This window comes from Salvelinus alpinus, chromosome 13 (assembly GCF_045679555.1).
Source record: "Salvelinus alpinus chromosome 13, SLU_Salpinus.1, whole genome shotgun sequence".
In the NCBI taxonomy this organism is placed as follows: Eukaryota; Metazoa; Chordata; class Actinopteri; order Salmoniformes; family Salmonidae; genus Salvelinus; species Salvelinus alpinus.
In genome coordinates, this window is record NC_092098.1 from 12885467 (window position 1) to 12899099 (window position 13633).

General features: G+C 39.8%; 1 protein-coding gene across 2 annotated transcripts; it reads left to right on the forward strand.

The window, feature by feature from the left end:
* The first annotated feature begins 3141 nt into the window (after positions 1 to 3141).
* LOC139537133 (FUN14 domain-containing protein 1A-like) lies at positions 3142 to 13503 on the forward strand. Of its 2 annotated transcripts, none has more exons than XM_071338079.1 (5): positions 3142 to 3279; positions 6457 to 6607; positions 6731 to 6806; positions 10888 to 11016; positions 11228 to 13503. In XM_071338079.1, the coding sequence occupies exons 1-5, from the start codon at positions 3261 to 3263 to the stop codon at positions 11303 to 11305; spliced, it is 453 nt and encodes a 150-aa protein (XP_071194180.1). In that variant the 5' UTR covers positions 3142 to 3260; the 3' UTR covers positions 11306 to 13503. The 2 variants fall into 2 exon arrangements, with proteins under 2 accessions (XP_071194180.1, XP_071194182.1); XM_071338081.1 differs by lacking the exon at positions 3142 to 3279 and adding an exon at positions 3284 to 3566.
* The last annotated feature ends 130 nt before the right edge of the window (positions 13504 to 13633 follow it).

Consider the following 13633-nt stretch of genomic DNA (forward strand, 5'->3'; position numbering starts at 1 on the left):
ATATTAGTTGTCTTAACACTTTAATCAAGTTTCCAAACCAGGGTGTCCAACTTTGAAGAAAGCTTGGAGTGAGATTTTTCCCAGATGGCATCTGGGGGTCCTTCACCAGGAAAGTTGCAGTGTTTTAAAGCTAATTTCCTGGAATTCTATGTATTTTGACATGGCTTAGGCCTATGACCAGGATGGAAAAAAAGTGCCAGGTGTATTCAGAATGCTTTGAACATTAAATGAACACTCAAAAGTCCACAACTTTGTTACTTTGGGGGAATTCAATTTAAGGTATACTAATATTTTTGCAAAAATATTTTTTAGGTGGTTTGACACTTAACTCAAACAGTAATGAAATTAGATAGGAGACAGGCAAATGGGAGAAACAGTGGGAAGGTCAGTGGGAATGCTCTGCACAGGAAATACTAATATTAATGGTTGATGGCAGTGGTTAACCAATCATAGATTGCAGTCTTCTTGTCCATAGACTGCTTTCAAGGTAAGGACACAAACATTTTGTCTTTTGTAATTTTGGTGAACTATCTTTTTAAAATAGGCCTGGAAGAAAATCATGCTGGCTCTCCAGGAGGGTTGGCCACCCCTGAACTATTTCCCAAGTGATGGGTATTTGAAAATGCTCTTGTTATAACAATACATTTCTCCCCCCCAAAAAATCACTCAACTTTCTATCACTCAATCTAATCAATATTCTAGTGGTTTATGCCTACTAGTTGAAGATCCTTGCCATCATCTTACTCTACATAGAAAAAATATGATGCGTTGTGAGTCACCCTACCATCTCTGCCTAGCATGTGCACAGAGCTAAAATGTCAAAAATTATATTCTAGGCCTGGAGCATTTAATATCCAATGCTTATTTGTAGGAATTATTCAAAACTGTCTATGAATGGCAGCAAAAATACATAGCCTCAAATAATTCATTTTCAAATATCAGATTCCAAATCTATGATAACACTGCCAAAATTGGGAAGAAGAGGGATAATAAAATACTGTTAGTGTGGGGAATAACAGTAGTGTTCTTGCTGACAAGCACACTAACTACCCTTTATTTTAGCCCATTGTTAAGAATGAGTATTGTTCAACTGATCAGACTAAATAAAGTACATTGATAATAAAATCTCCTGAAGACAAGATTACATAAATCTTCCCCTACAATTAACCAAATGCAACCTTAAAGGTCCTCAATGATGTCACCATTGCCCTTGATTCTAAGTAAGATTGTGCTGCTATTTTTATTGACTTTGCCAAAGCTTTTGATACAGTAGACCATTCCATTCTTGTGGGCCGGCTAAGGAGTATTGGTGCCTCTTCGAGGTCTTTGGCCTGGTTTGCTAACTACCTCTCTCAAAGAGTGCAGTGTATAAAGTCAAAAAATCTGCTGTCTCAGCCACTGCCTGTCCCCAAGGCTCAATCCTTGGCCCCACGCTCTTCTCAATTTACATCAACAACATAGCTCAGGCAGTAGGAAGCTCTCTCATCCATTTATATGCAGATGACACAGTCTTATACTCAGCTGGACCCTCCCCGGATTGTGTTAAAGGCTCTACAGCAAAGCTTTTTTAGTGTCCAACAAGCATTCTCTACCCTTAACCTTGCTCTGAACGCCTCCAAAACAAAGGTCATGTGGTTTGGTAAGAAGAATGCCCCTCTTCCCACAGGTGATATTACTACCTCTGATGGTTTAGAGCTTGAGGTAGTCACCTCATATAAGTACTTGGGAGTATGGCTAGACAGTACACTGTCTTTCTCTCAGCACATATCAAAGCTGCATGCTAAAGTTAAATCTAGACTTGGTTTCCTCTACCGTTTCCTCTTTCACCCCAGCTGCCAAACTAACCCTGATTCAGATGACCATCCTACCCTTGCTAGTTTACGGAGACATAATTTATAGATCGGCAGGTAAGGGTGCTCTCAAGCGGCTAGAGGTTCTTTACCATTCGGCCATCAGATTTTCCACCGATGCGCCTTATAGGACACATCACTGCACTCTATACTCCTCTGTAAACTGGTCATCTCTGTATACCCGTCGCAAGACCCACTGGTTGATGCTTAGGTCTCACTCCCCCCTATCTGAGATATATACTGCAGCCCTCATCCTCCACCCGTTCTACCGTCACATTCTGTTAAAGGTCCCCAAAGCACACACATCCCTGGGTCGCTCCTCTTTTCAGTTCGCTGCAGCTAGCGACTGGAACGAGCTGCAACAAACACTCAAACTGGACAGTTTTATCTCAATCTCTTCATTCAAAGACTCAATCATGGACACTCTTAATGACGGTTGTGGCTGCTTTGTGTGATGTATTGTGGTCTCTACCTTCTTGATCTTTGTGCTGTTGACTGTGCCCAATAATGTTTGTACCATGTTTTGTGTTGCTACCATGTTGTTGTTATGTTGTGTTGCTGCGATGCTGTGTTGTCATGTGTTGCTGCCTTGCAATGTTGTTGTCTTAGGTCTCTCTTTATGTAGTGTTGTGTTGTCTCTCTTGTTGTGATGTGTTTTGTCCTATATTTATACTGTATTTTTTATCCCAGGCCCGGTCTCCGCAGGAGGCCTTTTGCCTTTTAGTAGACCATCATTGTAAATAAGAATTTGTTCTTAACTGACTTGCCTAGTTAAATAAAGGTTAAATAATTTTTTTTACTTTTAAATTGCATATTTTCATAGTTACAAATCAGGTCACCCTGCCAAACTTCCCTGCTAAAACTGCGCTACCGTGCTGCTCTTTTGACTGTTTATTAAACTCAGCAGAGAACCTTCTCGCTCTCCATTCAGCTACACTCTAATCTTGAGGGGCGTTACTTTAAAATGCAAATCCTTACATTGCTACACCGCAAGATAGGACAATGATAGAGATTCCGTGCGTGATGTTAAATTGCGGTCTCAGTTGCTCCGATTTTAAAACGATTTGGAGCACAATTGAAAAGTTAACACACTATATACACTATATACAATGGACTGATTAGAAAAATATAATTAGTACTTTCCAATGCATGAGATTTAAGATATAAGAGGTGTGGCATGTGAGCGTGAGAAGAGAGTCAATATGTGTAGTGCTAGGGCAAAAACAAAACGTACACCCAGGGGCCCACGACCGAGTTTGGGAAATCCTCAATTGAGCTATGGTCTAATGAACACCAGAAATGTAGGATGTGTGTAAAGGCCCTATACATCGAAATGGTACTGGGCCAATTTTGTGATGTAACACGTGACATTTCAGATGGGCTGGGTTAACACCAAATGAATTGAGAAAAATGGCCGAAAAGAATAAAGGTGAGAAACAAGTTAGCAATACAAATATTTAAAAAATATTGCCCTTGCTACCTATATCACAAAATGTAGTCTTTAATCTGAGTAGAGGTCAAATACCATCAAACAAATGCAGTTACGTTAATGCACATGAACACGGTTGTCCTTCGGAAGGTTAGCTAGTTAAGGTAGAATGTGTAACGTTTTATGCTAACAATCGCAGTTAGCTAGCAAACGGTAGCCCTCAGTCGAATTGCGGACCAGCGTCCTTTGTTTGCTAGTCCCCACGCCTGCTATTCAGGGTGGGAGTGGTACGTATTTTGTCAAATGGGATGCTTACTAACTCCATGTTGCTAGCTAGCTTCCAGTGCCCTGGGTGTGTTGGTTGGTAGCTAGCTTTGTTAGGCTAACTACTGAACTAGCTAGCTACAACATTTTACAAACTACGACACACATTGGGCTAGTTCAATCACTTCGAAAATGTATTACTCCTTAGCTGTTATGACATTACAGTATGTCTGACTGTTTACTGACAACTGCGGAGGTCTCTTATGGGGGGCTAGTGTGAAGGAAGGCCATGTTATAGGACCCCGCCTACTTGTTTTACACTTTACCAAAATATTAACGCAACATGCAACAATTTCAAAGATTTGACTGAGTTACAGTTAATAAGAAATCAGTCAATTGAAATAAATAAATTAGGCCCTGATCTATGGATTTCATATTACTGGGAATACAGATATGCAAATGTTGGTCACAGATACCTTTTTTTTTTTTTTTTAAGTAGGGGCATGCATCAGAAAACCAGTAAGTATCTGGTGTGACCACAATTTGCCTCATGCAGGGTGACATCTCCTTCGCTTAGAGATGATTAGGCTGTTAATTGTGACCTGTGGAATGTTGTCCCACTCCCCTTCAATGGCTGTGCGAAGTTGCTAGAAATTGGGGGGAACTGGAACACGCTGTGGTACGCGTCTATCCAGAGCATCTCAAACATGCTCCATGGGTGACATGTCTTGAGTATGCAGGCCATGAAAACCTGACATTTCCAGCTTCCAGGAATTGTGTACAGATCCTTGTGACATGGGGTTGTGCATTATGATGCTGAAACATGAGGTAATGGCGGCGGATGAATGGGCCTCAGGATCTCGTCAGGGTATCTGCATTCAAATTGCCATTGGTTTAAAATGCAATTTGTGTTCGTTGTCAGTAGCTTATGCCTGCCAATACCATGACCCCACTGCTACCATTGGGCACTGTTCACAATGTTGACATCAGCAAACCACTCACCCACACATCTGCCATCTGCCCGGTACAGTTGAAACCGGGATTCATTTGTGAAGAGCACACTTCTCCAGCATGATAGCGGCCATCGAAGGTGAGAATTTGCCCACTGAAGTCGGTTACGATGCCAAACTGCAGTCAGGTCAAGACCCTGGTGAGGATGACGAGCATGCAGATGTGCTTCCCTGAGATGGTTTGTGCAGAAATTCTTCGGTTGTGCAAACCCAGTTTCATCAGCTGTCCGGGTGGCTGGTCTCAGACCATCCCGTAGGTGAAGAAGCCTGATGTGGAGGCCCTGGGCTGTGTGGTTGCAAGTGGTCCGCAGTTGTGAGGCTGGTTGGACGTACTGCTAAATTTTCTAAAATGATGTTGGAGGTGGCTTATGGTATAGAAATGAATGTTAAATTCTCTGGCAACAGCTCTGGTGGACATTCCTGCTGTCAGCATGCCAATTGCACGCGCCATCAAAACTTGAGACATCTGTGATGTTCTGACTACAACTTCACATTTTAGTGCCCTTTTATTGTCCCCAGCACCAGGTAATCATGTTTAATCAGCTTCTTGACATGCCACACCTGTCAGGAGGATGGATTATCTTTCCAAAGGAGAAATGCTCACTAACAGGGATGTAAACACATTTTGTGCACAACATTTGAGAGAAATAAGCTTTTTGTGCATATGGAACAGCTTGTGGATCTTTTATTTCATCTCATGAAACATGGGACCAACACTTTACATGTTGCATTTTATATTTTTTGTTCAGTGTATTTGTAGAATCTTCTAGTATCACTGATAATTGCCAAGGTGGGGGGAAAAGGATACTACGGTATTTGAAAGTATTAACAGGACAATTCCATAAAACTGAATGAAAGGGTTTCACTATGTTTTGCAGGATATGTCAAAGATTTGGTGTCTGCCAGGCCAGTGTGTTTGTTCTTGACCCAGACAAAGCTCTTGACTACTGAGCTAATCACAAGTCTGTTTGACTGAATGAGAAATCGATACCCATTAGAAGTCTTTGGGCTGGTCTATTTTAGGCTTGTACTTAATGCAGCTTTTCCCATTCTTGGTCCTCTAGACCCCAGGAGGTGCATGTTTTTTTGGGCTTCAAATGATCAAAGCTTGACTAGTAGTTGATAATTTGAATCAGCCGTGTAGTGCTAGGTCAAAAACCAAAAGGTGCACCCCTTGGGGTCCCAAGGACTGAGTTTGGGAAACCCCGACTTAATGGGAAGAGATTTTCGATACACAAAACAATGCTGGATTCAAAACTTAGTTTTTCATTTAAAATTATTATACAAAATTCTTGCAACCAATAGAATGAGATATATATGGGGGATACAGCCATCCCAGCTCAGCAGATTTTGCTGCAACTAGACAGAATCATTAGATCACTTGTTTAGGTACTTCTCATATGTAGCTTGTTTTTGAAGAATTGCAACATTTACTTGGAGCTAACTCTGTAAATAGCACTGCTGGGTGATTTGAAAAGTCAGTCAATCGAACAATAATATAATACTCTTAGCAAACATTTGCATCTTTAATTTGCCATCTGTAGACTGACAATAGAAAGGTTCAGAACTTTGGTGAAATAGCACAGTTGAAAATGTATATAGCAAATGGAAATCAAAACTGGATTGTGGGACTAAAAATAACAAAAGATAACTAATATATAATGTCTGTAAAATGTATGTATAAGCTGGAAGTATATGTGGGGATTGGAAATTATGCAGATCTACACCCTAAAAAAACAACCTAACTTAACTGTCTGGCATCCGACGTGGCGTAAGATACACAATGCACACATTATTTCTACTGTTGAGGCCATGCAACATGCATTTCAATGTCTTGCAAGGTCATGTGAGCCAAGGACGATTAAGCGTATGACACATTTTTAATTATGACTTGTTCTTCTAGATAAGAGTGAGGAGACCTTTGAAGTCATGGACGTAGTAGAGTATGCCAAGAAACAGAGATGGTGGAACAAAATATTTGGCGAAAACTCTGGGCCCGTAGCCGAGAAGTATAATGTTGCCACCCAGCTTGCCATTGGTGGAGTGTCTGGCTGGTGAGTCGATCAGTCCTGAATGTGTTAATATTAAACAGAACTAAGCCATGTGAATCTGGTGGTACAATTTAACCAGTTAAATTACTTGGCTGTTCTCTGTTTGACTGCTGTGTTTCCTCTTAGGTGTGCAGGGTATTTGTTCCAGAAAGTTGGGAAGCTGGCCGCTTCGGCAGTGGGTGGAGGCTTCTTTTTTCTTCAGGTAGGGCTGGACTTCTTTACGTCAATTTATTTTCTTGTGTTGATAATCCTTAGTTCTAAATGACACCTGACCAATTTATTGAGCCACATTTAACACAGATTCTGACACTCATGTTTCATGAGGACACATGGAGGTGTGTTATAACCATAGACTATGGCCGTGTCCGAAATCTGGCTTGCCTACTACTTACTTAAACTGCATACTGTGTACTAATCATACTACATACGATTTAGAATGTACTGTTTAGAAAAATAAAAAGGAGTAAGTAGCAAATATTAGCACACTAGGCTCATCCTTCTGAGAATGCAACATCTAATGCGCCGTTGCGTTGATTCCTGCCATTCGTTAATTTTGGTACAGCGCGTCCCCTTAGCTGTTTATCAGCTGTTGTCAAACACACACACAGGTCTCAAAGACGATTCTCTGGCCTCCTGAGTGCCGCAGCGTTCTAAAGCACTGCGTCGCAGTGGACCTGGTTCGATCCCAGGCTGTGTCACAGCCGGCCATGACCGGGAGACCCATGAGGTGGCGCACAATTGGCCCAGCGTCGTCTGGGTTAGGGGAGGGTTTGACCGGCTGGGATTTCCTTGTCCCATCGTGCTCTAGCGACTCCTTGTGTCGGCCGGGCGCCTGCAAGCACCCTTCGGTCACCAGCTGTACAGTGTTTGCTCCGACACATTGGTGCGGCTGGCTTCTGGGTTAAGCGAGCAGTGTGTCAAGAAGCAGTGCGGCTTGGCAGGATCGTGTTTCGGAGGACACATGGCTCTCGACCTTTGCCTCTCCCGAGTCCGTAGGGGAGTTGCAGTGATGGGACAAGCCTGTAACTGCCAATTTGGATATCACGAAAAAGGGGTAAAAGGAATAACAAAAAAATTATTCTCTTCCTCAAGTGTACAGCGAATTCTACTAGATGAAAATACAAAATGAGTATGACATCCTGGCATTTAAAGTATCCAACATTTTAGAATGTCACATGACTATGGACAATTATGAATGTAATACATGGAAGATATCAATAGCCCTTTGTATGGAACATATGGGATGACAAATACACTGATAGAAATTAGTTTGCTCTAATTATTTCTCCAATGTTCGTTATTCTCCTCAATGCAACCCTTGCCCAAGTACTTAGCATTAGGAAAGTGTAAAATGTGCTGTCAAAAGCTTTAATAGTATTTTTCACAATATTTTGTTACAAGCAAAATGTATCATTTTGGGAGAAGTAATAAAGTGAATTGTCTTTTAGAATGATTTTGCTTGTGAGAGCTTTGCGTGCGTGAGCATTGCAAAATAAATCTACACATGTCAATAATTTCATCCAAACTGCTTGCGCGCGTCAACGAGCGTCTGCGTAGCCAGGCCCCCCTCTCCAATCTCATTGGTTTTCAGGAGCATATACTAGAGTTCAACCGATTATGATTTTTCAATGCCGATACTGATTATTGGAGGACCAACACAGCCGATACCGAATAATCAGACGATTTTTATATATTTGTAATAATAACAATTACAACAATACTGAATGAACACTTTTATTTTAACTTAATATAATACATAAATAAGATCAATTTAGTCTCAAATAAATAATGGAAACATGTTCAATTTTGGTTTAAATAATGCAAAAACAGGGTTGGAGAAGAAAGTAAAAGTGCCATGTAAAAAAAAAAAGCTAACGTTCCTTGCTCAGAACATGAGAACATATGAAAGCTGGTGGTACCTTTTAACATGAGTCTTCAATATTCCCAGTTAAGAAGTTTTAGGTTGTAGTTATTATAGAACTATTTCTCTCTCTACCATTTGTATTTCATATACCTTTGACTATTGGATGTTCTTATAGGCACTATAGTATTGCCAGCCTAATCTCGGGAGTTGATAGGCTAGAAGTAAGTCATAAACAGCGCTGTGCTTCAAGCATTGCTAAGAGCTGCTGGAAAAACACAGGAAAGTGCTGTTTGAATGAATGCTTACGAGCCTGCAGCTGCCTACCACCGCTCAGACTGCTCTATCAAATATCAAATCATAGACTTAATTATAATAAACACACAGAAATACAAGCCGTAGGTCATTAATATGGTCAAATCCGGAAACTATCATTTCGAAAACAAAAAGTTTATTATTTCAGTGAAATACGGAACCGTTCCGTATTTTATCAAACGGCTGGCATAGCTTAAGTCTAAATATTGCTGTTACATTGCACAACCTTCAATGTTATGTCATTATGTAAAATTCTGGCAAATTAATAACGGTCTTTGTTAGGAAGAAATGGTCCTCACACAGTTCGCAACGAGCCAGGCGGCTCAAACTGCTGCATATACCCTGACTCTGCTTGCACAGAACGCAAGAGAAGTGACACAATTTTCCTAGTTAATATTGCCTGCTAACATGAATTTCTTATAACTAAATATGCAGGTTTAAAAATATATACTTGTGTATTTGATTTTAAGAAAGGCATTGATGTTTATGGTTAGGTTCATTGGTGCAACGAATGAGCTTGTTAAATCATCACCCGTTTGGCGAAGTAGGCTGGGATTTGATGATAAATTAACAGGCACCACATTGATTATTTGCGTCGCTGGACAAGCTAGTTAAACTAGTAATATCATCAAGCATGTGTAGTTAACTAGTGATTATGTTAAGATAAACTTATCGTATAAAAAAAAATCTAATGCTAGCTAGCAACTTACCTTGGCTCATTGCTGCACTCACGTAACAGGTGGTCAGCCTGCCACGCAGTCTCCTTGTGGAGTGCAATGTAATCGGCCATAATCGGTTACCGATTGTTATGAAAACTTGAAATTGGCCCTAATTAATCGGCCATGCCGATTAATCGGTCGACCTCTAGCATATACCTAGGTGGGTGATTGAACGCTGAACTGAGGTCCACACTCCAGTCCAGTTGGTGATGGTAATGCACCTTAAAGTTGGTTTTCAACCGACATATATAAAGTTCAAAGAAGATGAAGACAAAAGAAGACTGAAGGAGGAAAGATTACAAGAATCTGTGGCTTAATTTCCGGAGTTGAGGACCTTGTGCATTTCAGATAAAATAACAGCCCAGTGTTTATATCCCGAACAAATTATCTAGCAACAGCAAGCTAGCTAGCTAGCTAAATGGCCATGAATGTTTCATGTGTTTCGACCTGTCCCCAAATTAATATAGGTGGTTGAGTTTGTTTTGATATTTCAAGCTGCGTGTCCTCATCGCGTCTGGTGTGGAAGGACAAAATCAACATGCGCGCGGGATGGCGCACAAGGACACACCTGTCTGTCTAGTCAACATTGCATTTATGCCTTGTATCATATACATGTTTTGGAATATTTGTTATCTGTATATTATTTTCTTATTCTTTTCATTGTCATTTAGGTCATTATTGTGGAGTCACTACAATGTTGTTGATCCATCCTCAGTTTTCTCCCATCACAACCATTTAAAATCATTAAGCAGTTTCCTTACTGTCTTGCAGCTCAGTTCAGAAGGACGACTGCATCTTTGTGTCTGGGTGGTTTTAATACATCATCCACATCATAATTATAAACTTGACCATGCTTAAAGATATAGTAAATGTTTGATTTAGTATTGTAACCGATATAACAATCACTGAGGCTGCTGAAAAGCTCCCTGGTCTTTGTAGTTGAATCTGTGCTTGAAATACTTGACTGAGGGACCTCACAGATGTATTCATGTATGTATGGGGGACAGAGGAAGGGGTAGTCATTCAAACGTCATGGCATCCCCTATTATTTCTCAGAGTCCATATAACTTTTGTGATTAGTTAAGCCAAATGTGTCTTCTGAACAAATTTAGGCTTGCCTAAACAAAGGGGGTGAATACTTATGGCACAAATTCCTTTTTAAATTTGTAAACATTTGTAGAATTTTCTTTTCACTTTGACATTTTGGCATATTTTGTGTAGATCAATGACAAGAAATTACAATGAAATCTTTCAATCCCACTTTGTAATGCAACAAAATTGGAAAAAAGTTTGCGGGGGTGCATACTTTATATAGGCACTGTATCTCTATGGTTATGATGACCAAGTCACATTGCCATTATTGGTGGGTGTGATTCATTTCCTTCTAGATTGCCAATCACACAGGATACATCAAAGTGGACTGGAAGAGGGTGGAGCGTGATGTAAACAATGCCAAGAAGCAGCTGAAGTTGAATGCAGAAAAGCCCACTAAGGAAGTCAGGACAAAAGTAGATGAGGTAAGGGGTTATCATGGTCTACTACAAAATGGTGGATGTTTCTTCTCTGATTCATGTTTTAATATGCTCGGGACTAAAATGATTTTGAAGTCATCCACACCTTTTTTTTTTTTTTTTACTCCAGAGTATGAAAGAGAACAATGTTAAAGAACAATACTCTGCAAAACTTTACCATCGATTTAAAGGTGCTTTTTCTTTTTTGTCTTACCAGGTGCAGACATTTGTGAAGAAGAATATTATCCTCACAGGGGGTTTTGCTGGGGGATTTCTGCTGGGCTTGGCCTCTTAAGAGCCTCTCATTTCGGTCTTTACCTAATATTTTTGTCACATACAAGGCTGAAAACAGCTTAAACCTAAGCAGCTATCTAGATATGTAAGTAGACTACATTGATATCATATGTCAAGCTAATTCATAGGCTTGGTGGGTTTTTGGGCTTTTGGGCATGTGTCAATTTGAAAACAGCCTTTTAGATACTATGTCTGTGGTTAAAGTTTATGCATGTTTTGTGCACATATGGCAGGAGCATTGGCTTTAATTTTTCTATGGGTTGTTTTGGTATGGTACTTATTTGAGAGATTGTTCAGATCCACTTCAATCGTTTTATCTGTATTCATTCGGATGGAACTCAGGGTTCTCCCCAGGATGTTTTAAAACGAGGTGTTTCTGCTGAGTATGGCTGGGGGGTGGCCCGGAGTGGTGTAGTGCCCCCCTTTGGACGCAGTTTTTTTTTTTACACCAGTAACTGCCATTTCCTGCAATCTAGAGAGAAAAAATGGCCTATGATACATAAAGTGGCGCAGCGCCTCTTACATTCTTTGGGGAGAACCCTGGAACTGGAGCAAAGCCCTTTAACGTGTTTTCCCTAATGTGGGATTTGTTTTGTAATATCCTTCATTTTCTAAGTTAAGTTCAACAAGGTTGTTATGTGTTTAAATGTTACTTCAAACCAAAGGGTTTGAGTTAAAAGCATGTACATGTATGAGTAAATACTGTATGACAGGACTAGGAGGCCACAGTAACTCAAGTTTGAATGGTATTTGAAGTTATATTCTTACCTGAAAATCAGTGACATTTCAAAGTATAACTCAAAATCATGTGTGCATATTAACCGTCCCCAATAGTATTGACTTATTTACCAGCACAGGAGGTTGCGTGTGAAGTATTTATTTGAGATCAAGGACTGAGAAGGCAAGACTGGACTTATGATTTGGCTTTCTAATTCCCTGCTTAAGAGTGAGGCGTGTCATATTTGTGTGTAAGTACAGGTTGTGTGCATTATCAAAAGCTAGGGTGTATTCATTATTTGGATTCTGTTGTAAAATGTAGTGCAACGGAACCTGTACTCCAAACGGAAAATGTTTTGCAATGAAAACAAGTTTTTGTTGTTCTTTTTCATTGGAAAAATTCAGGTAGTGTCTGTTTGCTTCCTCGTGTAAATGTTTTTTGTTGCAAGAAACCAAACATTTTACAACAATCAGACTAATGAATACACCCCTGCCTAACAGCATACAAGGCTCGTGTTTCACAAACGACTATGGACAATTATGAATGTAATACATGGATGATATCAATAGCCCTTTGTATGGAACATATGGGATGACAAATACACTGATAGAAAGGAGTTTGCTCTAATTATTGCTCCAATGTTCGTTATTCTCCTCGATGGAACCCTTGCCCAAGTACTTAGCATTAGGAAAGTGTAAAATGTGCTGTCAAAAGCTTTAATAGTATTTTTCACAGTTAAAATGCTATATTTTGTTACAAGCAAAATGTATCATTATGGAAGAAGTAATTAAGTGAATTGTCTTTTAGAATGATTTTGTTTGTGAGTTTTACTGACTGCATCCTCCTAGGATAATTGACTGTCAATATAAACAACTCTATTACATTACAACACGGATGGGCAACTCCAGTCCTCGGGGCCTGAGTGGTGTCACACATTTGCCCCAGCTAACACAACTGTGACACCAATCAACTAATCATGATCTTCAGTTAAAAATGTAATTAGTTTAATCAGCTGTGTTTGCCAGGGATGGCCCCCAAGGACGGGTGTTGCCCATCCCTGCATTAGAAGCATTGTCATTATATACTACAGTTTCAATTGTCCACAATCATGTCAGAATGCAGCAGGGCTTTTAGGCTCTGTTGACTTCTGTTCCCTCACAAACCCTGAACTATCAAAATAAGAGTGGCACACTCCATATATAAACTCCCAGTAATTTATTGGATATTTACCAACGTTTCGGCATCACTGTGCCTTCGTCAGGGTAATGTCATGAATACTTGAACCAGGTTATGTATACTGTGTAATTAGTGCAACCAATGACAATAGTGAGGGGTGTGTCATAATGATTAAGTTAATTAGTGAAACTATTAAAAACAGTTTATGGCATTAAATATTAGGCTATTATCATATAGAAACATAATTGAATATTGTACATAATATTAGCATCAATACATTGTTTAATTAAATTTCACATGTTTAATTGTTTTGTATTTCATATGTTACATGTAATCTTTTGGTTCAACCTTAATGCATAATAAGCATCAACAGTGGGAACATATTAGGTGTATGCTAATAAGCTGTAGAAAGAATATACATTTATAAGACTTGTT

What these genes read in the sequence shown, in the direction of transcription:
- LOC139537133 (XM_071338079.1), top strand. An exon ending in ATTGGTGGAGTGTCTGGCTG is followed by an intron (nt 6,608 to 6,730) that starts GTGAGTCGATCA and finishes GTTTCCTCTTAG; the next exon opens with GTGTGCAGGGTATTTGTTCC. An exon ending in TCAGGACAAAAGTAGATGAG is followed by an intron (nt 11,017 to 11,227) that starts GTAAGGGGTTAT and finishes TTGTCTTACCAG; the next exon opens with GTGCAGACATTTGTGAAGAA.